Raw genomic sequence first — 25,049 nt, forward strand, 5'->3', positions numbered from 1 at the left:
TGGAACAATCAGCCACACAAACAGCTAATACTACTACAACTTTCATGGCATAAAATATTTTTTTGTTTTTCTTGGAGGCTGCCAACTGAGAATATAAAACCACACGACAGGATGATCATTCAGTCACCTATCTTGACATTTTTCCCATCACGCACCCTGACAAACCCCAGTCCCCCCCCACCGGTGATCGACTCCTGCCCTCCATTTTTGCCTCAGCAGCTCTCTCCGCGTACATGTGCAGCGATCCGGGACACTGATCATATACGAACAACCTGATAAAATGAGACTGAACAAATTTAACTGTGAGTTACATGTGTTTGCTGCCTGAAGCTGAGGTGTTGCCTGTAAAGATCTTTCAGACACTCTATTTGCCACTTGAATAGAAACGCACTGAAGCACATATACAAACTAAATTGATTATAAGCAAGTCTAGAAAATGTTTGATGAGTGAAATGTTACTGCAGATGCCTACTGAATGAAATCAGTGCTGTAGTATGCAACTATGTAGGCAGGCGAGGTAACATCCGATTTGATTTATTTTTAAACCATAACCCCTGCAACAATTTGACCTAAGAACAATTACATTTTGTAACTAATTTCTTAAAACTAATATGGAGTTACTGACTGCAACTATGGTTTCAAGAGTCCCATATTTCATGAAAATTATTAATATTAAAAAAGTACATGTGGTTTGTATTTCAGAGGCTGTCCTGCTGCATCCTCACGAAAAACGTAACCTGACTTTGTACAGCATAAGAATCCCACTGTATGTACAGGAATAATGAAAAATGAAGGAATGCAAATCATACAGAAGAAATGGAATGAAATTTAAGTGATGAAATGAAAGCAGATAAGCGACAGCTGAGTGAGCATGACGGAAATCATCATCACCATCATCAGAAAACGGGCCACTTCAAATAATTAACAATTAGAATTAAGTCTGATTGAAGTTGAAGATATTGTCGAGGTTCATTTTCACAATTGTGGGTGTGACAACTAAAAACACAGAAATCCCACTTAAAAGCTGCTTTTGCTACACTAAAAATGCACACATGAAGTATTCCGGGAGAAGTGGCACTGAACAGTTTTAAAACTGTGATATCACAGCTCCACAATCCGGCAACACTTTTACACAATGTGAATTCCGAAGGCCAGAAAGCAATTTCAGTTGTACATCCACATGATGTTGCCCCGTTGGGCGCCCACTTAGCTCAAATTTACACCAGTTTCAATTTTATAAATGCTCACTCTCACAGCAGTTAAATATGTACATGCGGCGCATTTGCCGACGCGCCACACACACTCTGTTCTTGCTTTTCTGCACTCTGCATCATGCTGATCGTTATTTTGGGGGGGTTTGTCCATGGAGGCATTTTGGCTCTTACTGTGCCAAAAAGAATGCTCACTCGCTGGAGAACAGGCGAGTCGGGTTCAAGTACTGTCCCTGTCATTCGATATCCCCCTCTCCAGGCATCCCCATTCAATGCAAGTCATTCAGTGCAGCTAGGATGCACCATATCACCATCAACATGAACTTTGTTCTCAGGAATATTGCGGCAGCTTCACCGCATTTAATTCTGCAGTAAATCTGATGAAGTTAAAATGAAATCCAAGATAAAGTCGCTGGTCTCCAGCAGGCTGTGGACTTGCTAACCATACTCATCTCCACAGACCTATCAGTTCACCCACCACCGGGGTCGCAATGGGTCTGGGGTTTATCTTAAGGGGAGCAGGGGTCACTCAATCTTTCTATGGCAATGAAAAGACAGTTTGTGAAGTTTGGCAGCACAAACACTGCATGCCCTCTGAAAGCAGAACTACATTTTCAAAATGCTGTTTTTGATCTATATTAAGTACTTTCAAAACAGGGGCAGCTGATTGGCCCCCGGAGTGCCCCTCCCCTGCCACTCACCGATACATAACATATCATTGGCTAGTGATAAGACTGGAAATTCTATATGAATTATGGCCCCTCTTATGCTCTCCAACTTAAAAAATGATTGATTTCCCCCTGTTTTCTAACTACTCATGCAAATAAATTCATTAAATTTGCAGATTACTAATCCTTTGTGTGACAGTTTCCCTTTTTGACACCAGCTATGAGTGTCACATGACATCATGTGTCCATTATGCTTTTCATGGCCTCCACCGATTAATGCCACATGTACGCCTGACTCGTGGTCATTGAAGCACCACAGCGATTAGTGACGCAGATCCTGGAGGAGCAGAACCATGGGTTTCACATCCCCAACACCTGCAAGGCTCACAGCGCTTCGATCATGAATGTCACTAATCAGAATAACCCTATATCCTCATTTACATACCCATAAATAGAATTTCAGGAGATGTATTCCACACAGATGTCCTTCCATCCATCCATCTGTCCATCCATCCCTATCTATTACACTCTCACAATTAACCTGGGCACTACAAATGTCTTTATTCATCCAATATGTAATCTATCCATCCATCCATCCATTAATTTTCTGCACCAGCATGTCCTATATAATTTAACTGCACTAATTTCACTTATTTTTAATAATCTTTTACACTTTTACTCCCGTCAGACGTCCAGGGCATGTCAGAAAATGCCACTTATTTCGAAGACAAAGACTGTATGATGTTGACCAGTCAGAAGAGCCCGTTTAAGCCGACCTGGCATTTCAAAAGGAGACGCATCAGCTGAAATGGCCGATACCGGCAGCAGGTATTCTTCAATCAGCTGCACACCCCCTCAGCAGGCATGAAAACCCTGAAGGAAGCATCTGAATCTCGTTATTTCACACAGGGGCGCGATCTAAACACACACAAGCCCACGTGTGAACTTTGGGGTATAAATGACCCCTGCGCTTGTCCTTGGGCTGGCGCGTGACTCTCTGCGTTAGCGCCCTCTCAGCACACTATTATTTATAAAGAATAAGGTAAAATTATTACCCAGCTTTCACATTATATATCATTATGGTGACTTTAACGCAGGACACAGGGCAATAGCAGTCCATGGGTGTCAGATATTCTAGTTTTGTTGTATTGATTTCGATCGGTCTGCAGTGTAATTAATCTTAGTTGTTTTGCTAGAATAACCACCCAATCTCCCTATCGATTCAGTATTATTTGGCATGTTATTCAGTACAACTGTTGTCAATCAAGAGTCTTCAGTTCTTGTTTATAGAGATGTGCACAAGCAAGGCCGGCCCTCGCTAAAGGCAGAAAAGGCAGTCGCCTAAGGCCCCCGAATCACCTGCACTGCGGAGGAAGTGAAATGATCATCTGATTTCTTGGTGGGGGGGGGGGGGGGGGGTGTCTCCCAAGTAAAGCTTTGCCTGGGGGCCCAGAAAAGGCAGAGTCGGCCCAGTGCACAACACACAGTGCAAACCTCCTACACTGGCCTGAAGTTTTACTTCAGTGACAAATACTTTTTTAAAAACTTATACATACATAATATCAATTTAGAGAGTTTGGCAGCTAGGTGCTCAGTTATATATATCGCATCTCCATGGACCCTACATGGTTGAATCCGGATATTCTGAGCCCTGAGTTCATCCACTGGGATAATAAAGTACATCCTCACTCCATAACGCTATTAATCCCATCAAACCCACAGTGGCCAGAAGCGAACAGCAGGCAGCTGTTATCTTGTTTTGCCTTTTTTTTAAAATACTGTTAACATAGCAATCTGTTATGCTGTGAATGCTTAGAGTCGACAAAACTCGATTCTTCTCTTTCATTGCTTTTGTTTTCATCTCGTCACCACCAGCCAAATCGCAGGGAAAGCAGACGGCGTCGTCTTAAAGGGGCGGAAAGCGAGGCAGAGGACAGACGCGCGAGCGCTTGTGATGACGACGGCTCCACCCTAGGGGGCGCCGTGCAGGTGGGCTGCCTTCTGGGAGGACATGGAGAGATGGGGGGGGGGGGGGGCACTGTAGAGTCCCCTTTGTTCATCTATCTGTCAACCGTCTGCAAGGACCCCCACCTACATCTTTTTGCCCGTTAAATCTCAGCTGGTGTCAATAAAAAACATAAAAACCTCAAAGCAAAAGCCTGACCCGGGCCAGGTTTACCGCTGTAATAGTTAGACTCACACAATAGCCGTACAACACATGACTATACAAAAGAACATAGCAGAACATCAAACACACTTCCAGGACTTTTCAGTGTAATGGCTCATAATGGCCCTTTCCATCGTGTGCTTCGCTGAAATAACCGTCTGCGATGCTCAAAGCTTCTAAATGCCCAACTAGAGAAATAGGTTGTGCAACAATGTTTGAAAGAGAAGCTTTGTTTCCTATTAAATATCCACCGTGACCGGGAGGGGGGATCCTACGCTTTGCCTGGACCACACTGCCCAACAGAGGCAAAACACGGCAACTACGCTGACAGTCAAATCAAGCAAGCAAATCAAGGGCTTCGTAATATTTCGACTGTCCACCTGGATGTGCAGTAGCTACACGATAGTATTTTCTTTTCACTAAGCATGGTTAAAATGATATATTTTTTCACGAGATAACAGAGCCAATTTCGTTATAACTCTTCGGTTATGATAAAAAAACAAAATGGCAGTTGCGGTGTTTGGCCTCCGTGTGGCAGTATAGGCGGCTAACCTTCGTGCTGACTGCTAGCACATTCCGCTGCCCTGTTACCGTCTGCCTCGCGACAAATGAGCCGCCGCCCGACGTTTCTCTTCCCAACACCTTAGCACATAAACTCATTAGGCGTGGTTCTGCAGGGCCGGGCCAGGAAATATGACGCCCGTCAAAGAACCACGCGGCAACTGTACATCAAAGCAAAAGCGGCAAATCGGGGCTAAACGTCATTTGGGTCGTTCTTAATCTGCGCCATTTTTAAATATTCTACAAGGGGAGACAATATTCAGAGAGCACATGTGGAAGCAGCTCGCACTGTGACGAAGGGGACACATTTTTCACCAAATGACTTCCGGTCCTAGGAGCCGTCCTGCTGTAATTACTTTGTGAAATTTATTTAGTGAAAATATTAATTTGCATGAGTATAAGGTAAAACGGCAACTTAGATGAAAAAGGCCTATTAAGCAGGTATGTAACTATATTAACAGAATATTAAAGCAATATACTGGTAAAAAAAAAATTCTTTACAACCAAACTGCTTGGAGTGTGATGCTCCATAGTAAATCAGACGAGGAAATAAAAAGGAAGTGTATGAAAATAAAGAATATCCATCTATCTGTTTTTCATTATTTTATTTTGTTTTGCTGTGGTTTTAGTTAATTTTTTTTATGTTGCTCTTTGTAAAGCACTTGGCTACAGCACTATGGTTGCTGTTGTAAATCTGCTGTATAAATAAATCGCCGTTGTCACTATCCAGCCATCATCCATAACTGCTTTTCCAGCTCGTGGGCACAGGCCAGGGTACAGCCTGGAGGAGATGCCAGTCGACTGCAGGGAATCAATTCACACGCCTTGGACAAATAGAGCAGTGTTTCTTAACCCGCTCCTTGGGGACCCCCCAGACAGTCCACATTTTTGCTCCCTCCCAGCTCCAAAAAATGTGGACTGTCTGGCAGGGAGCTGGAAGGGAGCAGGAACATGGACTGTCTATACACTGCACACTTATCAGGCACTGATTTAGACAGCCATCAACCACAACCGCACGTCACTGCGCCTAATCGCATCTTTTTGGAATGCGGGAGGGCACTTGCGAATTCTGCAGAAGCCCAGGCAAACACGGGGAGAAGATGCAAGCTTCTCGCACACGCGCAGCCAGGGATCGAGTGTCCAAAAGTTCCACCGAAGCTAATGGACGATTAATGAGCGACACATATCGCGTTTCCCCTGTTGGCTAAAAAAAAACCGAGACTGAACTGTGACTTCAGCTTAATCTCCGGGAATCATAATAAACTTCATTTTGCCACGTAATCCGAGGGATTAAAAAAGGAATGATCTAGCAAACAAAAACAGCAAGGGCATAGTCATCAAACACTCACTCCATAAGCCATAAAATAGGATTACTTTGCACACTGCACACCTATCAGGCTCTCATTCCATTAGGCAGTGATTTAGATTACACTAATACCAGTACTGCCTCTCTGTTACACCAGTTACATCAGCTACTACAATTACTGCTGCTGCAGTCACTCGCCACTTTGCATTACTCCACTCTGTAATGTTGCAAACAGTACAGGATTATACTAGCTTAAACTGTCTGTTATTACTGCGTTGTTGCTGTAATTCATCGTCCTTTCTACATCTGCTTTGAGTCTGGGGGGGGGGGGCTACATAATAATATGCAATAATGCACAACTAAGAATTTCACTCTACTTGGTATACCAGACAATAGAACTGCAATCCTTGGATACAAATTGACAGATTGAAGAAAGAAATTTCTGAAAACATCCAAAAACGGCTCTTAGTTTTTACTTGGACGCCTGCTCTTCACCTGTCATTCCCTCATGCGGTGAGAGACAGCGCCCTCCCACTCCCACAATCCCACAAAACAGCAAAATACAAAAAAAAAAGTTAGGTCCCCCCCATCCCTGCTCCCGCACCCAAAAGCCATTCCCAAATCTACTTCCTGCTAATAATGTTCCTCAAAATGCTGCTCTTTTCGCCGTAATACATATAGAGAACTGTGATAATTTACTACCCACCGGATATGACCCAAAATGTTCTAATTCTTCCAACCATGAGAATTACCCTCAGTCCACTTAGCCCAGCACTCGGAATTCCCTTTCCGCGGGACAAACGAGGCCTTTTTTAGCACAGAATCAGCCATGCGAGATGCACTAATGTGGAACGGTGCAGACTCTTCGCTGCGCAATATGAAGGGCAGCTGCTGTGGCGCCCTCCAGTGTTTTTCTGGAGTAAATGCGGCCTCATTGCCGCCACCGAACCCGTCGAGTGCATTTTCACCATCTGTTTCTTTCATTAACCTTGGTTAATAATGATTATTGGAAATGGAAAATCTGCTTCTCTTTGCCATGTAGTCTCATGAGCAGGCAAGGTACAGTGAGGTCACCATACAATAAAGGTTTTTCATTCGTTTTAGTTTCCCTTCATCAAGAGGTCATTATTTTTGATTGGTGGATGAATCATTCATGGTCTCTGACTTTACATGGGTCCTGAAGAACTACTCATCAACGCTGCCCAGCAGAAGGTCGCTTATAGGTTATTATTAGCAGATCATGACTCGCAGGAGCTCAGGAATAGAGCATGTGCGCGTTCACACTCGGTATCTGTGGAACATCAACCGCGAGTTTCGAAAACGTTGAAGCCCTATGTGAGATTCTCTGTCATCGTCACCGACCGCCGCCCGGGGCTGGGTTAGGAGTCGTGCCCAGTACTACTTCACATGATACCGGTGGCAACACAGAAAGGACCTTTTCCCAAAAGTTAAAAACCACAAGCAGAAGACACAAGACCCATGGTGCCTGAGAGATATCCTCCAATCCCAACGAGAACGTGTCCTCTGTCAAAACCATAGACCTTCTGTTTTTTTTTACACCCCACCCTTATCCCCAAGTAGCACAACAGACCTCCATTGTACAGCAGGATGACATCATAGCGGTACAGTCAATGCAGACCCACCACATCTACAGGGTGGGACCAGGAAAAGCACGACTTCAGATTCAAAGCGTGCTTTGTGAGCACAGAACCAGGAGTGTAAAGTACACCTGACTCCGCAGTAACAGTGCAGCTAGCTGGCTTGGTAATAATGGCAACAAACGACCACAACAACAACAATAGCTATTAAACTTTAACAAGCACAACATGTTTCTTTCTATTTTTCATCCGCTGGTAATGCCTCCGTGTGCATCACACTTAGGATTTATCTGCTCTGTGGAGGCTTCCTCTAAAACAACGTTGCTCAATTTCGGTCTGGCAGGGTCGGAATCCAACGCAGTCTGGAGATTTCCCCGTTTAAATACATCTTAATCGTCTAACTACCAGGTCTAGTAGGTGTGTCTGAGCAGGGAAATTTTGGAAACCTGCCATGCAGGACCAGAAGCGGGCAACTCTGATCTGAAGCATACTTACATGTTTCACAACGTGACACCGTTCTACAATCTGTGCCTTTTTGGGCTACTTGGATCCGCTGCACCTTGAGCATCAAATGAAAATGATACTCCGGGCTGGAGCACCACCAATCAGACACCAACTCCTCTGCTATAACCAATCAAGGACCAGACACTCGGAGCCAAATAGCCACTAATAAATAAATGGAAGTCATGACACCGTTTTAAGAATCAACAGAGTACAACCACAGCTTGAGCCTTTGCAGTCAGGAAGGCCGATTTCACCATGAGCTGCTCCCATTGGTCTCAGAAGCAGGAAAAAAACCTGCATTTTGCAGGCGTACTGTGAGAAGAAATGTCAGTACAGCTGCATCCCAATTTATTATGGTTTGACTTAGGATATCTCGACATTACGATGGTGCGATAGCAATGCATATTCAGTAGTCATCAACTCTGAATTTCGATCTGTTCCTGGGCTAGTGATACGCTGTACGAAATGTTCTACTGATGCTGGGCGACGGCAGCATCCTCCCAGTCACGCTTATAGTCTCTGCAGCAATCGAAAGCATTTAATAGTGTTCTCATGCAGCATTTAATAGTGTTTCATCTGTTTAACCCAATTTTCTGAAGTCTGTTATTTCTACTCAACACCCAAATGTGTCATATCATATTCCCATGAGACGATATTTTCAACGTAAGGGTTCATTGGAATGTAACCCCATTGCAAGTTGAACGGCATCTGTCGTGTGTTTACCTGTTTATACATTTGTTCCTGCCAAAGTTGCTTCAGCATGTAGCCGATTTACTGCAAGTCGAGTCAAATCACCAAAATGTCATGCATTCAAATACGGGTATGCAGTAGCAAGAAATAGCGTCACCGCAGGACCACAGTGCCACACACAACAGCATGGAGGGGGGGGGGGGGCTTTCACAGGACTTAAAATAGTGAGAAACAGAGGACAGCACAAGGACAGGGAGGCTGGGCACAAGGGCTTACATACATGGAGAATTGTGTATGTATGTAAACAAGAAGTAAGACGGCAGAAAGTAATGAAGTTACACGCTTTGGGGTCTACAAGCCTGAATTGCTGGAGGGGGTATCGAAAATCCATAGTGGGAGGGGCTAATTCTACACGGTTTTTAATGTGAATGCACATCAGGGCCTGAAACGTAAATCAGACACCCCGTAAACATTTGTCATCTTCAGTGCCCTATTTAATGTGAAGAATCCAGCCACGGGCAATGGTACCAAACTGGAAATACATGAACGCTTACAAGTGCAAACAGACCTGACCTGCACAAAGCAAAATCTCACCAGAGGGCCTGCAGCAGCCAAGCTAAGTGCTCATAATACAGCCAGAAAGAGAGACCGAGAGAATAAAGGAAACCTGGGAATATTAAGGGAGACCCCTGTGGCGTCAGACCAGTTCATAAGAGCCCCAATAAACTACTCACTGCACAGAGCCTGCTTGTATAAAGTGACAGTTAGCTACAGTTTTGCTAGCATCTGCTGTCGCTAATGCTATACACATTACACACCTTTATAAAAACGACCAGATTACCGGGAGCTGGATACGAGCATAAAATGCAAATATTCACACTGACGAGCAAGAACGCAATACAAGCAAATTAAAAAAAGTCCCAAATTACATGCAGAGAAATATCTGGCATGAAAATATCTGGTGAAGCTGAGACTGGCAGAATCCGGCGGCCCCACCCTCAGGTACAGCTTTCACACGTTTGTTTCGCAGAACGATGAAGTGTTAGCCTTGTGTGTCCTGTGCTATTAATAAACCTGCTTCCCAGACACTGAACATCTCTTCTGGTTCTTTTTTTGCATGGCACTGCAATGGAGGAATCGATGGTAACCTGACCTCCCAAGACACCACCGTGTAGGACAACAGGAGTAAAGACACCAGGCTCCTGGATTGACGATGCCCGTCCAGAAGGTGCTCGTCTCCGGCACCACCACAACTTATCAGCTTAGTCATCCACCCTGAACAGCAGGAGAGGCGTTTCCAGAACTTGAAAGCCTACTTTTCATTTCATCATCACACGTTGATAGGAAACCTGGGGGGGGTAATTAACAGATGCAAACACAAAAACATCTGCTGAGTTCCATGGGTCGTTTATTTTTTCCCTTGCAAATTTCCCGCAAATGGGGTAAACCATCAATTAATACACCTTGTTGAAATGCACCGGGGTGCAGCTGTTTACGGGACGGACGCCTTCAGCACTGTGACGGCTAAAATTTCCCGGCAATTTCATGGCGCCGGTCGCCTCTTTGTCCTCATTCTACATTATAACACCCGTGAACAGGAGTCAGCAGTGTGGAGCATCTGGGATCGCCGTCGGCGGCCGGTCTTGGCGAGGGAGGAACACGGGGTGCAAAAAGGAAGAGACAGCACTGACTGTAAGCCTGCAGAAAGTGGGTAAGCTATTAAAGGACATGCAACATGCAAAGGCCTTTCAAGGCCATTGGTGTTCAGTGCTGGGGCTTCTCACTGATTGGTCAATTCTGGGTTTGTGTGTAATACACCAGCTAAATCACCACAGGCATGAGTAAAATGTAACCGGCCCACGTTACCAAAGGCAATGATCCGACACCATACACACTACTGCCTCGAATCACAACAGTGCACCCATTATACTGATATGCGTAGATATATACAGAGAGCGGCGTAGACCAGGCACCAGGAAGCCAAAAGCTCTGAGAGTGATGCTCTGTACCATCACTGCAGGCTGATGGTTCAGGGAGCTGCGTCGTTTGATGAAGTAGCCATTAATAACAGTGGGGCACACACTTCGAGGCAAAAGCAGAGAATTAGTGTGTTAAGAGCAAAAGGATTGCATTAACTCATCCATTAGTCCAAGAATTAAATATGAGTGGCGAAGCCCACCACCGGACACGGGCAGAGGTAGTGGCAAGCAGAAAACGAGGCGTAAGAAGGCCCGATAATGGGCAAGAGCGATAACCATGGAAACCGGCGCACGCCTGGGGCCTAGGCGACTGGAGGTATCGCAAGACCTAACAGAGTGTCAGCTGCGTTTTACATCAGTGTCCTTATACTCGCCCACCCTGAAAGACATCAGTACGCACAGAGGTCATGCTAGATGAGAGCCTGTCCAGTTCTTTAATCTGGGGGGGGGGGAGTAATCACTTTATAAAATTTAGATAGGACAATAATTTCTTACAAAAGGATGATGCAGTCGAATGGGGGAACTGAAATGACCTTCTGAGAAAACAACTTGACAAAATATTCGCTGACAAAAGGCATCGATGGACAAAAGCTACGGCAAAATTCTCCATATACCTTACATACACCTTACTAACACCTTACATACACCTTACTAACACCTTACATACACCTTACTAACACCTTACATACACCTCACTAACACCTCACATATACCACACATACAGTTCACATACACCTTGTATACGCTATACATACGCCTTACATACAATTATATATACTTCACATACCCCTTACATACACCATAATTATGCCTTACATACACCTTAATTATGCCTTACATACCCCTTACATACGCCATACATACACCTTAATTATGCCTTACATACCCCTTACATACGCCATACATACACCTTAATTATGCCTTACATACATCTTACACCCGCCTTACATACACCTTAATTATGCCTTACATACACCTAACACATGCCTTACTTACACCTTGATAATGCCTTACAGTACATACACCTGTGACTCCCCAAGGCTTTGCTGTCGAGCTACCAGCATAAAATGTAAAAACATAACCCCCCCCCCACCCCCAGGTCTCTGATCAGTCATTACTCTGGCAGAAGCTCAGAAGTCACCTCTGAAGCAATGAAGGACATAACCAGACCTACTCTGTCATGCCCAAGCCATCTTATTACCGTATACAATCTTGTTAATTGTTATATTTATAACAATACGTATAGCATTAGACTTTGAAATATCAGGCTACTTAATTCCTTGTTCTCCCAAAGATTTGAATGTCGATACGGATAGCAAGGTTTTTAACGGCCACTTTCGGAAAGCCTGAATCAATGGACTCTGCTCACCTTTTAGGGAAGTCACCCTGCTCATCTTCAGATGGACACCAACGACAATCCAGCTGGTGAAAATCCCTTCCAAGCTATTGGCCAGCATCATATTCAAGCCTGAGAAGTGAGTTTACCACACGATTCATCAGGACTGACTCCCCAGCGCTGAGGACATCGATCCAGATAGATTTCATAGGTAAACCTCGGCACAGATGTCAAGAGTACAGCGACTACAGGAATTATTTAATGGAGGCACAGGTGAGTAGATTGTCACATTTATTAAACTAGCTGGACACCTTATGCTTATCTGTGGAGGGAGGGGAACAGTACGTCTTGTCTTCAAAACTTAGTTTGACTACAAAATTCAGCCCCACCAACATCAACCCCGGCTGTGTTACTGACCACATCTTTCCAGTCCCTTTTCCTGCATTCCCTCTCCACTGTTTCCATAAGTAGCTTCAAATGTACATCTCCTGACTGACTGAAACCAGACACTCCAGTATGTTCCTTCACATCATCTCATTCTTCCCACAATTCCAAGCCCAATGTACATGACTGTTCCACCTGACCTTATCTCCGGAGAGCAGATATTGCCCGTGCTTGCAATTTCCTATTTAGAACAAGTTTCTTCGGATTTGGAAGAACGGTCCCTCATATGAACTATGGCACCGCTTACGCTGAAAGACTTGGAAATCCCAAAAAAACAGGGTTTGGATTAGGGTTTAATGGGAATCGGGAATAACAGACCTCACCCTTGCCCAGAAATTTCACATACGTGAGTTCAACTGGCAAATAATGTGACCATATGTTACAATTTTCCAACCGTTACATAACCAACAACAATCGTTTCCTCCTTCGTGCCTGAAATCACGAGGACTACGGCAGAACACTGCTCCCCAATGTTCCCAAACAGGTCTGAGAGATTGCTGGGCGAGTGGAAATTCAATTAAACATGTTAATTGACTCTAATGTGGTTTCGGATGGTAATCAATTATATTCCTGTGCAAATGCATGTCTGTTACATATAGATTGCTTAATTGTATGCGACTCATCATTTAAAAGTAATTAAAACCAGGAATTTTGGGTAAATGTTACCAACTGTTACCAAATACTCTGATAATGCCGGCATCACTTTCAAATATTATTAAGATACTTTCAATCTACCTTTTCAAACGTGGCTTGTGATTTTCAGATTTTGCTTAATATTTATATCTTTGTTTAAAGTCTGTTTTGAGGATATTGCTTAAAGTTTTCGGAATGCTTCCTCACACTGAATGGCCGAGTGCCCATTAGAATCCTGTTTCAGAAGCTGTGATTGTACAAAGAAGTACAGAATCAACTGGAAAAAAAGGGCCCAAGTTTCCAGTAGGTCCCCATTCTAGAGTTCACCTTCGGGGGGAAGAAGGGGAGCTAAAACGCAGCCAACAGGAGCGAAGAGGAGGGAGGCGTGGCTGGATCGGGCCTCCTGAGTGGGATCTAGGGAGTGAGGTGCTCCTGGAACACATGTGGAAGGGGGGGGGGGGCCTTGGACCCTGCCAGGGGGCACTCCGCCTACCCAAATGCCAGATTTCCACAATAAAGCCACCATCAAGGTTGGAACACTACTGTTAACAGTATGTGGCTCTGAGGGTTAGGATTCCAGGCCCGTGATTGGTAGGTCGCTGGTTCAAATCCCATAGCTGGTTGCTGAAATCCCTTGAGCGAGGCCCTTAACCCCAATTGCTTCAGGGACCGGCTGACCCAACTCTCACTTGAATGCTGCTTTAAACAAAAGCGTCTGCTAAGTAAATGTTAATAGATCAGTGACCGCTGCCTGTGCAGAGGGAGAGTTACATGTGTTTTTCCTGGGCAGCATGTGTGAATAATGGGTAACTTGCATGTGTGTGTGTGTGTGTGTGTGTGTGTGTGTGCTGGGCAGCACAGGCATGTGTGGGACGACAGGCTCTTTTCACACCTCCACAGTACAGGCCTTGTGCAAAACGACCCACTGGTGACCCGCAGCATCATAGGAACAACAGCTGCGCCTTTCATGCATGATGGGCAAGCAGGTGACCACTCACACCCCCAGACTCTCAGGAAATGGGACAAGTCAGCCCCAGTCAGTACACGCCTCCGTCTGCCTCACAGGCCAATCAGAGCCCCTCCTCTCGCTAAGACCCACCCTCGGAGTGGTGCGTCCTACAATTCAAACGTCCTTGGCCAGATTTCAGCCAGACCCACAGACACAGAGAGATACAATGTCAATATAAAGCTAAGCTCAAAGTCAAAATCACAGTATCTTTTATTATCACCCTCAGATATATGATGCATGAATCACACACTGAGGTGAAATTACATTTTCATCGATCATAGTGCATATGAAAAGTAATAAATCCAATATCAATTTTGAGACACACATATAAACATGATATAAACATGATATAATATAAATATGAATGCTAAGAAATACAGTTAATCACCTGATTGGTGAGGAAAGATTGCCCAAATCTGACAGTGAATTGCATGCACAGAAGGTTGCTTGCTTCAGTTCAGGTTGCTCACATGGGTTAGGTAACAATAACAAAAGCCATTCTAGATTTCCTGGACCCTTTAACTTTCTATCTGTCCACTTAATTACTAAATTAAAACGTTATCTCCCGATCTTAATGCTGTCTTCATCGCACCGGGTAGAATTAATAGAACAATTAGCTTAAGAATGAGAAACACAAATTCGGTCGATATTTGGAGCAGGTGGGATCGCATAGCATCGCAGAGGGGTCCATGGCATTAACTCGAGTTAGAGGGAGACCGCAGATTCTCTGGCGATTTTCTCCTGCACTGCTCTGATGTAACCAGCCTACCCAGTCAGTCCTGTGAGCTGAAGCTGAAGAACATCAGTTCAATTGAATTCGGTTTTATTTGTATTGCGCATTATCGCAACATTACATTGTCTCAGAGTCCTTTACAGAATCCCCCGCCAAAGCCCCCGGTGAGCAAACCAGAGGGTACAGTGGCAAGGAAAACATTAGGAGGAACCAGACTCCACCGGGGGCCGGCAGAGGAAGTCAAATGAACAAAATGAACAAAATCTCAATCAAGGGTCTGCTCTACGCTGCCTCAAACACGTATAGAGCAAGTCCTCGGGTAAGACACTGAAAGCCACCAGCTTGCTTGATGCAGGCCGATGTTAGGTCTGAAAGTGATAAATCACCGCAATGTTTCTTTAAATTTGCAACAGAGATGCTGATGCAAACATTGCAGGTTGGAAATAAGAAGCAAGCTGTAGGATTATGTACGCAGGGACCGGACTTCTTCGAAGTCCACTTGGGGGTTGTCCCTGTTACTCCCGGGGCTGGGCTGATGGCTTCAGACTCTCTGCACCATAAAGCAAAAAGCTGAGACATACAATAGGTACTTCAGGAGCAAAATATCCTGAAAGACCTGCTGGTCATAAGATAACAGCCTCTCTGTGTTTTCAATAGTTCAAGTAGCTGGGTGAGGGAAGTTCTTCTCAGCAGGAAAGTATGCATTGAAAATTCTGTTTATTTATATCAAATTTAGTTGAATAGTCTTAATGATTATTGTTATATTCTAGGAAGGTCTACAGTTTAAGAGTGCACATAACTAGATTACTGACCAGAGGTTCCAGAACCTTCATGTTATCTGCTGTCTTACCTTCTGAAGAACTACACAGAAATTCTGTAAGGAACACAAGCTAAAATGGCTAACTGGCGAATGCACGTTCAGCTAAATAATGCCATGAAAATGGAATAAAGTCCAGAAACGTATATCCCTGAAAGCTGTCACTGCAAATCACTGCAAATCACTGCACCAGTGACAGTGCTGCCAGAAGAAAAGCAACATATAAATAAAATACCACACACAGCAGGATTCCCACTGTTAGTCTGTCCATTTTGACCGAGGCTTCCACCTACTAACAAGCCACTGTAAAGGGGGAAAAATTCACTTCAAAGGTCAAGACCTTGGACCCATTTTGTAATTGGTGCAGAAGGTCTCTCTTTGAAGTGGGGTGGTAAGAAAAGGCAAATATAAAGGTAGGGCTGCACCAGTACCGTTTTCTCAGACTGAGTACGAGTACAAGTACTTACATTTCTGTCAATACCAAGTACCGATACAAGTATTTATGTTATTTGAAAATAACAATGACCTATGGCACGCAGATCAATATGGTTGACAAATTTTTAGCTAAATACCGAAGTCTGACTGGGCAGCAAAAAAAAAGACAAAGTGCAATTAAGTAGTTTTGGTTCTTGGTATTCTTTATGAGTACGAGTATGAGTATATGAGTACAGTATGGCACCGGCCTGATACCTGATGCCGGTATCAGTGCATCCCTACCTAAAGATGAACACCCACCGATGAGGGAGAGGGTCAGGCTATCGATGATCAGAAAAACGCTTAGCTTCTTAGCATCTGCAAGCTAACAAAGCCCACGCTGACAGACAGACTATATTCCCATCAACAAGGGACAGCTGGGTAGCACCGCAGGTAGTACAGCTAACTAGAGTCCCATCTCTTGGACACAGAGGTCGAAAATGGCTGCTGTCTCATGTGTCCGGAGGAACATGGCCCTTATGCGCTTCAGCATTCCACAAACCTGTATGAAATATCGTTTAAAAAAACTCTAGGTGTTTACATGTATGTGAAGGAATTGTAGGCTGTGAAAGTGATTTAGATTAAAAGGGTTGGCTCGGCATCTAAAATTATACATAACATATCATATGAAAAGATGAGCATTTCTCAACTCCCACACATTGCAGGACCATTCCTCTTTTCATGCATCATTTTCCTGAGAAGCCGCTCTCTTCTTTCCAAAGAAATCTATCCGGAGCCGTTTCCTGCTAATGAGCAAACACTACCAGCAGGTCGTGAAGAAAAGTACTCAGATCATCACCAGGGCAAAGACACCGGCAGAAGTAAAATGCAACATTGCGATGGAGTGCAGCTCCTCAGACAACACAATGGGAAGCCAACCCTGTGGCTTCATTAAATATTCCCACAAAAATAAGTTTCAAAATTATGCGGCTGCACTATTGCCGGCTGCAGTGATTTCCAGACTCCTGCAGGGGAACAAAAAAAAATAAAAAGATGGATTCTTTTCAGTCTACAGAACACATTACAGGGAAAATACTTATTGCATATGACTGCTTAGGGCAGTCATGAAAGTGTAAACCAAATCACAGACCACATGCAGCTCAGATCCACTGAGCGATATGTAAAGTGAAGGCCAGAGGGAATAACCTGTATTTTGTTTACGAAGCCCAACTAACGCTCAATAGACAGAAAACTGGGCGCACAGTAGCCAAGGACACTTTCGACGTAAATGATAATATTTAATCTGAGAAACGGCATCTGTCTTGGTCTCTCTGAGGCTGGAAACAGATAAAAATAGATTTCTTCATTTCCATACAGCGACAGAAAGCTAGTTCTGCTGAAAGCAGGCATGGTAGAAACCTGGATGACTCAGATCTCGGTTAAATATGAGATTCACCAAACAAAAAAGGAAAAAGACTTCGCCACAAATGACCCTGTGGGAACGAGACTGCAAGGACGGGTTCAGGGGAAACGTCGAAGGGCAAGCCTGAGGCCCGATACAAGGTCTGCCCCTGGGTTCGCAAACCAATCCGACACGAAACATCAGGCGTGAAATTGGATGCTACATGTGGCAATTTCCCCAACGCCTGACCCCTTCAAGAAGAAACAATTCTTCAGAACGGGAAATGAAAACACAACCAAACATGTGACCTTGGTGACCTTGGGTTTGACCTGCAGGCGTACACACTGAGGGTTCTCATTTTCGGAGAATGGTGCCACCATTAAATTAACATATTAAAATGTATTATTACATACTTCCATCTCATGCATCCTTAAATACTCCGTGCAGGATGAGCTTTTGACCTCGGACAAGAAAAGGGGAGATTGAAGTAAATAATTGAATCATTTCGTCCCATCCTTAAAATAAGTTTTGCAAAAGCATGTTAACATCTCACATCCCAGGCGGATATCCTGTCAGAGATGGTGTGAATTCTAAATAAATCCTCAGTACATCAGAATTCATTTCATCCCTTAGCCAACAAACTGCACCAATTCCCTTCATACCACTGCAGATAATTGTTTGTATTGCGTCGTGCCCTTTTTGGTGAAATCTGAGAATGGCACATTTTTGTATAACATCTGTCCCCACTGTCTCCAAATGGAGTACATAAAATTGATTAATTGTCAACACACCGCAGCAAAATGTGTCTCTGCATTTAACCCATATGTACCATAGACGTTGCCAGCGGCACCTTGCTGGTCGGGGATTCAAACCAGCAAACTTCCACTCACAAGCTCACTTCCCTAACCACTACATGCTATTCCAGCTCTGACAGAATTTGGAAAGACTGGGGCAGAGGGTAGTCGACTGGATTAAAGGTCCGAGCCTGTGTCTAGAATGCTGTGGGTTCAAATCTTTCATACTACCGTTGAACTCTTGAGCAAGGTCCTGAACCCCAACTTGTCCAAGGATGCTGGCTTACCCTACTGTCTCCAAGCTTTCCTCACCGGTATGTCACTTTGGACAAAAGCATCTGCTGAATAAATGAAACTCTATACCCGTCTTGGTAAGTCAGCCGAAACGCCGCTTTGGTGGGTGGGATGCTGCTTTTGTGTTGCGTCGGTGTGCTCAGGGCTGGGTCTAAGCAGACTCATGCCTCGGCTAGCTTCAGTGACACTGCCGGTGCTGCACACATGGGTGCTGGGGAGGCAGTAGGTGGAAGGGGTGGGTTGAATTTAGTTATGTGATAGAGCAATGAGTAAGCTGAAGCCCGATGATTACAGCTATTTACAAAAGGCCTTCTGCTGCATTAATGTAATTTCTGCCTTTTATTACCAATTATGAACATGATAATTACCACACAAGAAAAAAAAAACATACACCTTCAGAAGTAAGTCGATGCTTGTAAGGGTGGGGCTCACAGGGCTGATTTCAAAAGCTGTAGAGCAATGTTTCTCAATCCGGTCCTCAGGAACCCACAGACAGTCCATGTTTTTGCTCCCTACTGCAAAAATGTGGACTGTCTGGCAGGGAGCAAAAACCTGGACTGTCTGCGGGTGCCCAAGGACCGGATTGGGAAACACTACTGTAGAGACTTACTGCCCATTCGACACCCCCCCCCACCCCCGGCCAAAAGCCGCATGTCCCCAATTCAGTTTTGACAACTGCTTCCATATTGGGGTCGCTGGGTCGGGTTAGGAGAGTAAGTGGGTTTCCAGTTGTGAAAAATAAACGAGTCTTCAGCCTCAAAGAAATGCCTCATTCTCACTTCATCCAAGCCTTGGGATTAACTGTCAGCTCTTCACGGACGGGGGGAACGAATACTCTTCAAAAATGCTACATCTCTGCGTGGCGTCGCTGAAGGTGTCATTTAGCAGCAATCCAATGCCCCAAATAGATGGTAATATTACTGTTGCCATCATCGTCAACATCATCATCATCATCATCATCATCAACAGCTATGGTTCACATAAAAGCAATTCTCAAGCCTCCCACCTGTCAGATTCCAAATCTTAGGAGCTGCAAGACTTTACTGTCCGTCTGTACAAGACAGTACAATATTTGGGCAGGTATGAAATCATTTACGTTTTGTTATGTTGGGTTCTTATCCGATGGCCTTGCTTTTCCTACAGTATCCTCAAACGCCAACCTGTTTGTCTCGTTTACGTAAACAATTCTCAAGCCCAAGTGCCAACATAGATGGAAGGATAAGCAGAGCATACACAGAGACTTCTGGAAACTGAATTTATTTCAAATTAGGCATGGTGGTCAGGATGGTAAGCTCCCTTCCTGGTGGTTTTACTGAAAAGCGTTACAAAAAAAGTGCTCTAAAATCTCAGTGGCACATCACCCCACATCTGCTGAAACAAGACCTTGGAAGATGGGTTTTTATTAAAGTTACTGCCCCTAATTCTCATTTTACAGGGTGATTTCAGCTCTCTCCTCAAGAAAGAATCACAGAACAGCCTTTCATCCATGCCATTTAGTGGCCAACTTTGTGGTCTGCAAATCTTCAATGACACAGGTAACCGCTGACATGAAGGAATTCACATTCAAATGTGAAATAGTACGTAAATTGAACAGGGATGGATCTTGAGTTCCTAAACAAACATCCTCTCATGCTTAGTATCGTTTCGAATGTTTATGTGTCTTGCTGGTCTATTTGCTCATTGGTTTAGCTAATATGGCTGGGAGAAGAGATCTCAGTGACTCTGAGACCGTGGCGAGTAGCGGCCTGTTTGGCAGGGAGCTTCAGCGATGAAGTCTACTCAACAACTCCAACGTTTTGTATTTCACTTTGGCCTGGCAGGGAAAGACATCATTAACCGATGGACAACAGTACATACCCCCTCACCCCACCCCCCCAACCGTGATGCTTCTGCATACCGGATCACAATAGAGAATAGAGGAGCGACTGCAGCTTGCCTGCCCCTTATCACACCTAAAATTTCATTTTCTGGCGAGTAAAAACGGCGCAAAAAATAGAGAGTGGTGGAAGAGAGAAAAAAGTCGCATTCAGATGAGTCATCCCACTGCCAGTGCCCGACACGCAGATGAGTACATGCGTGTCACGAGCCAAAACCAGCCTACAGGGTCAAGTGCTCGCCCTCCACAGTGAAGGCGCAGGGCCATTCCGCTTAGGTGTGGGTTCCCACCCCTGGGATATATACACTGTCCCCAGCAGGCCATAGTGAATGTTATCATATATAGGGCTGGAATTTCTTACTGGATATTCCAACACCCCCCACCCCCATCCATAGTTCGATGATTGTATGCTTGTTAGTCACTATAAAACGAAAAAAGGCTAAAGACATTTACACACAACCCGAATATAATTGCGTGATGCCTGGAGAGTTCTATATTCTAACCTCAATTTTAACCACCAGGAAACAAAATTAGTTCCTCTTTTACAACCTTCAAGGCTATAAAATTCCACACACAGAGCATGACCAGTATGCACGTGGCCGAAATCTCCGTCATATGGGTGTGTGGTCGGCCCGCTGCGGGGCTGCTCGCGTGACAGATGACAGCCTGTCCGTGGGTCTCGTAGGAGGTGCGCGAGCGGCCGGCAAAGCCGCACTGCACAAATGGTCTTTCGATAAAAGCCGGGAATGCAGTGCTCCAGGTGCTCAGTGTGCACAGGGGCAGCATCCAGGGCGTCCGGGTCCACTGAGTGACAGCATGGGTACAGGGGGCTTCCTGGAACAGGGGTGCACAGTTTCTCACTGCAATACGCAGTGCAATCCCATTTTACAGTGCCGGCAGGTAAATCACCTTACCATAACTAACCTACTGTGAAGGCTTATCATATCTGATAAAAGAAAATGTACCATTTTTAATGCATGATTACACTGTGGCAATTAAGAATGTGAATCCCTTTCTACAATCCATACCGATGCTAGCGTGTCATTAAATTCTCTCTGGTGTTTGTCTGTCTATTCTCCTCCATCTTCACACTAATTAAAGAAATAACTCAAAGGCTGGCAGTTAAACTCTGTCTACCAAGCAGCTGTTGCTTCACAGAAAACCCCGCACAATGAGTATCGCAGGTGATCTGTCAGCACAATGACTGTAATACTTGTTAGTTGGCATAGAAGTTAAAGATATAGAGTACCGTTCTGAATTTCAGCCGGATGTGCTGGCCACAATGCTTTGGCTTTAAGAGACGCTAAAAACTATATGTTGTCTAAGTCATTCTCTGCACAAAGGGGAATAACACAAATAACAAAAACACAGATTTCTTTCATCTGATAACAGCTAGCTAAAGTGACTATGTTAAGGGGAATTGAGAGAATGGAGATCTCTTGATCTGTCACCAGCCAAAGAAGTACAAACTACTACAAACTACTCCTGAACATACAAGAAATGTGCCATATTTACATTCTACAGCAGGGTTTCCCAATCCGGTCCTCGGGGACCCAGAGTCGGTCCATGTTTTTGCTCCCTCCGGGCTCCCTGTCAGGCAGCCCGCATTTTTGCTCCCAACCAGATTCCGGTAAGCAAAAATGTGTTCTGCGGGTCCCCGAGGACCGGATTGGGAATCAATGTTGTAAAGCATAACTCCCCATCTTCGCATAAAAGTATTTTACTAAAAGATCAGAGGCCAACTGCCGAGGACTGCAAAAAAGGAAAAAGCCAGAATCCATAATAAGGGGAAGCTGTTACGGACAAACAAAGGCTGCCGAAGGGAGGCCACTTCACCCTATTAAAGAACAAGTCTCCAGCGTACTTTAATGGATCTGCTTCAAAAGGTGACCAGGAACCCACTCAGAGTGGGATACCTCTATCACCGGATCGCTTCATAAAACATATCCAGCTGCATGAATAATTCACAAATTTTAAGTTGCTTTAAATTAAGTTGCTTTAAATAAATCGGTCTCTAAACCCATTTACTATGAAATGACTGCCACAGGGCTTAGTTATCCATTTTCCTTAAACCGGCCACTATAGAGCAATGAGGACCATCATATTATGAAAAATGACAACATGATAGCTGTGCATGAAACATGCAGCAAATCAAATTAATGTCATCTTGTGCAGGTGTGATGGATTGGATTGATGTTAATGATTGATTGATGATAATCCTGACCCACACAGGTATCCATTCTCTTGTTCCTTGTATCGCGCCAAATAAAAAAATCACACCGTGTTGCATTAGTTAACTTAATAAAAGTGTCAGGCACATTATGTAAAGCTTAATATTTCTATTAACCGATCCAGACGAAAAACCTGTGGCCAGTTAATTTCCATTCGCAATCAATAGTCTAAGCATTTCAGCTCTTATCACACTGCCACCATCTGTTTGGAAAGATCACCCTGTATAACCATTTGTGAAAGATTATGATTGGCAGAGAGTTAAAGCACTCAGTCAACAATCCCAGGGTAACATATAAATTACCGAGTTAAAAAAAAATCGCACTCAAAATCAATTCCACATCTAACATTCAGTTAAGGACTTCTGTTCATGGTGTATTGATAACAGTCACTGTGTAAAAATTCCCAGAATTCCCCTCGCACGCTGAAATTCAGCTTTATGACACATCATTATTGATTTTTTTTAGCAATTTACTAAGCTCAAAGATTACATTTATAAGAAAGACACATTTAGACACTGTAGTGTTGATTAAATGTTAAACATACGGTACATATTATCTTTGATTCATAAAGGAAAAAATCCAGTTGAAGGGCATGGTATCGCGCATAAAAATAATACAAGCATTAAAAATTAATAAATTTTAATACACTTGAAATTATCATGTTTTGGATAACACGTGGTCTGTACTTCTTTAAATCTCTGTATAGGTTTCTTTTAACTTAACATTTGGTATTTGCAGCAAGGAAGAGGCAGGGTAAGGTGTCACAACACTTGTGATGTTTAAAGGTTAAGACGTTAAGACTCAAAGCCTTAAACTTGCTCATAAAAACTCCAACCGCATGCAGAAGACGACTAGAGTTGCAGGTGTAGCTTGATACTAAAACGATCCTCTGAGTAAAAGTGAAATTACATCCTGCTCCTTCGATTATACTTCGCGTTTCCATGCACTGGTCGGTGCAAGCCAAGGGCACGCCAGAGCAAGGGAGCATCACCGGTAAACTGGCCTTATACCCGAATCGCTGTGGCACGATAGAGCCCCGTATTTACAAACCCCTGCTCCACTTGACATAAGCATGGCTTTAGCTGCTGTTCGTCTTCTACATGCGTCTCCTACAGGACAGCAACATATGACCCTTCTGACTGCAACACGCACATGCTCAGCGGTGCTCAGTGACATTGGAGGTGGGGGGTGGGGGGGGCGACGACACACCACCAAGTACCCTTTCGCAAAGGCGCACTACAATTCTTCCTGATCGAGGGACCATCCTACAAGATAAATTAAAAAAACAAATAGATAAATAATCTGGAAAGCAACTCAAAGGAATGCACCGCGTCCCCACATCTGTCAGCGACAAACCACTCCTCGGCAGAAAATAAATGTTTTCTAACACTCCCCATTCCTATATGGTCTTTGGGTGTAGCAAGCCAGTGTGGAACGGGTGAAGCTGTCATTAAGATGCCTTATAATATCGACAACTAATCACAGTATCGACAGTGCCTACTGCTTCTGCGTTTAATCGCCCCGTCGGAGATGCAGAAAAATATAGCGATCAAAACGGTGTAATATCACAAATACCCACCGCTAAACCGTGCCACGGAGCCCGTCAAAAAACGGACCCTTTCTCCTTATTACCAGAGCTAAAAATACACCGCGGACAGCGGAAAGGCTGATGCAGTGACTCAAGTAGAAATAAACGGGGAAAAAATACTAACGCGCACAACACAAGCAATTGTTCATTCATAACGACTCTGCCGTGGAAAAACATCATACAAATAACAGGAGCATAAATTACAGACCATCCGATGCAATTCGGGAAATCCTCCTTTTATCATATTATTAGGTAAAATCACCAGACGTACCATCGCTCTTTTTGGGATGCATTTTTATCCTCCCTCTCAGGAACCAAGCGTGAGCTAGAGGAAGCGCGCTGCCCTTCTGTGCCTTCAGGTTTGGGAAGGAGGAGGAAGATGAGGAGGATGAGGCTGATCTGTCCTCTTCTTTCCGGCAGCGCTGACTAACGCAGCCAGGTAGGCTGGCAATGTGCGGTCGCCCCTTCTGCAGACACATTCACTGCGCAGCGCTCACTAAAACCGACTCAGGGATTTTTTTCCCCTCCCCGGATAAGATGAACCGAGACAGGACAGGACAAGACAGAAACAGGACAGACAGGAGGGAGATGCGATTGCAGCACCGAAACCAAACAACAACAATAACAAAAAAAGAATCCGACAGAGGACGTCAAAGGAAAGGCAGCCGCGGGCGAGCATCTTCCAGTTTGACAGCACGGATGTAAGCATGAGAGCAGCGTCCTGCCCAGACACACAAGCCGACGGGACATACGCGCCACACATCAGCCGAACCACACAAAAAGCACGACACCAT

General features: G+C 44.4%; 1 protein-coding gene across 5 annotated transcripts in view; it reads right to left on the reverse strand.

Annotated features, from left to right (window-relative positions):
- Nucleotides 1-25,049, reverse strand: part of prkcz (protein kinase C, zeta) — a 113,393-nt gene that overhangs the window by 57,441 nt on the left and 30,903 nt on the right. Inside the window, exon 1 of one of the 5 annotated variants that reach the window (XM_049017844.1) lies at nucleotides 24,527-25,039. The exons of the other annotated variants lie outside the window; for them this stretch is intronic. Coding sequence (XP_048873801.1) covers nucleotides 24,527-24,734 — 208 coding nt within the window. The 5' untranslated portion in view covers nucleotides 24,735-25,039. Of the gene's footprint in view, nucleotides 1-24,526; nucleotides 25,040-25,049 lie in introns of those variants that run through there. 5 annotated transcript variants of the gene reach the window in all.

The sequence above is a fragment of the Brienomyrus brachyistius genome, chromosome 6, assembly GCF_023856365.1.
Source record: "Brienomyrus brachyistius isolate T26 chromosome 6, BBRACH_0.4, whole genome shotgun sequence".
In the NCBI taxonomy this organism is placed as follows: domain Eukaryota; kingdom Metazoa; phylum Chordata; class Actinopteri; order Osteoglossiformes; family Mormyridae; genus Brienomyrus; species Brienomyrus brachyistius.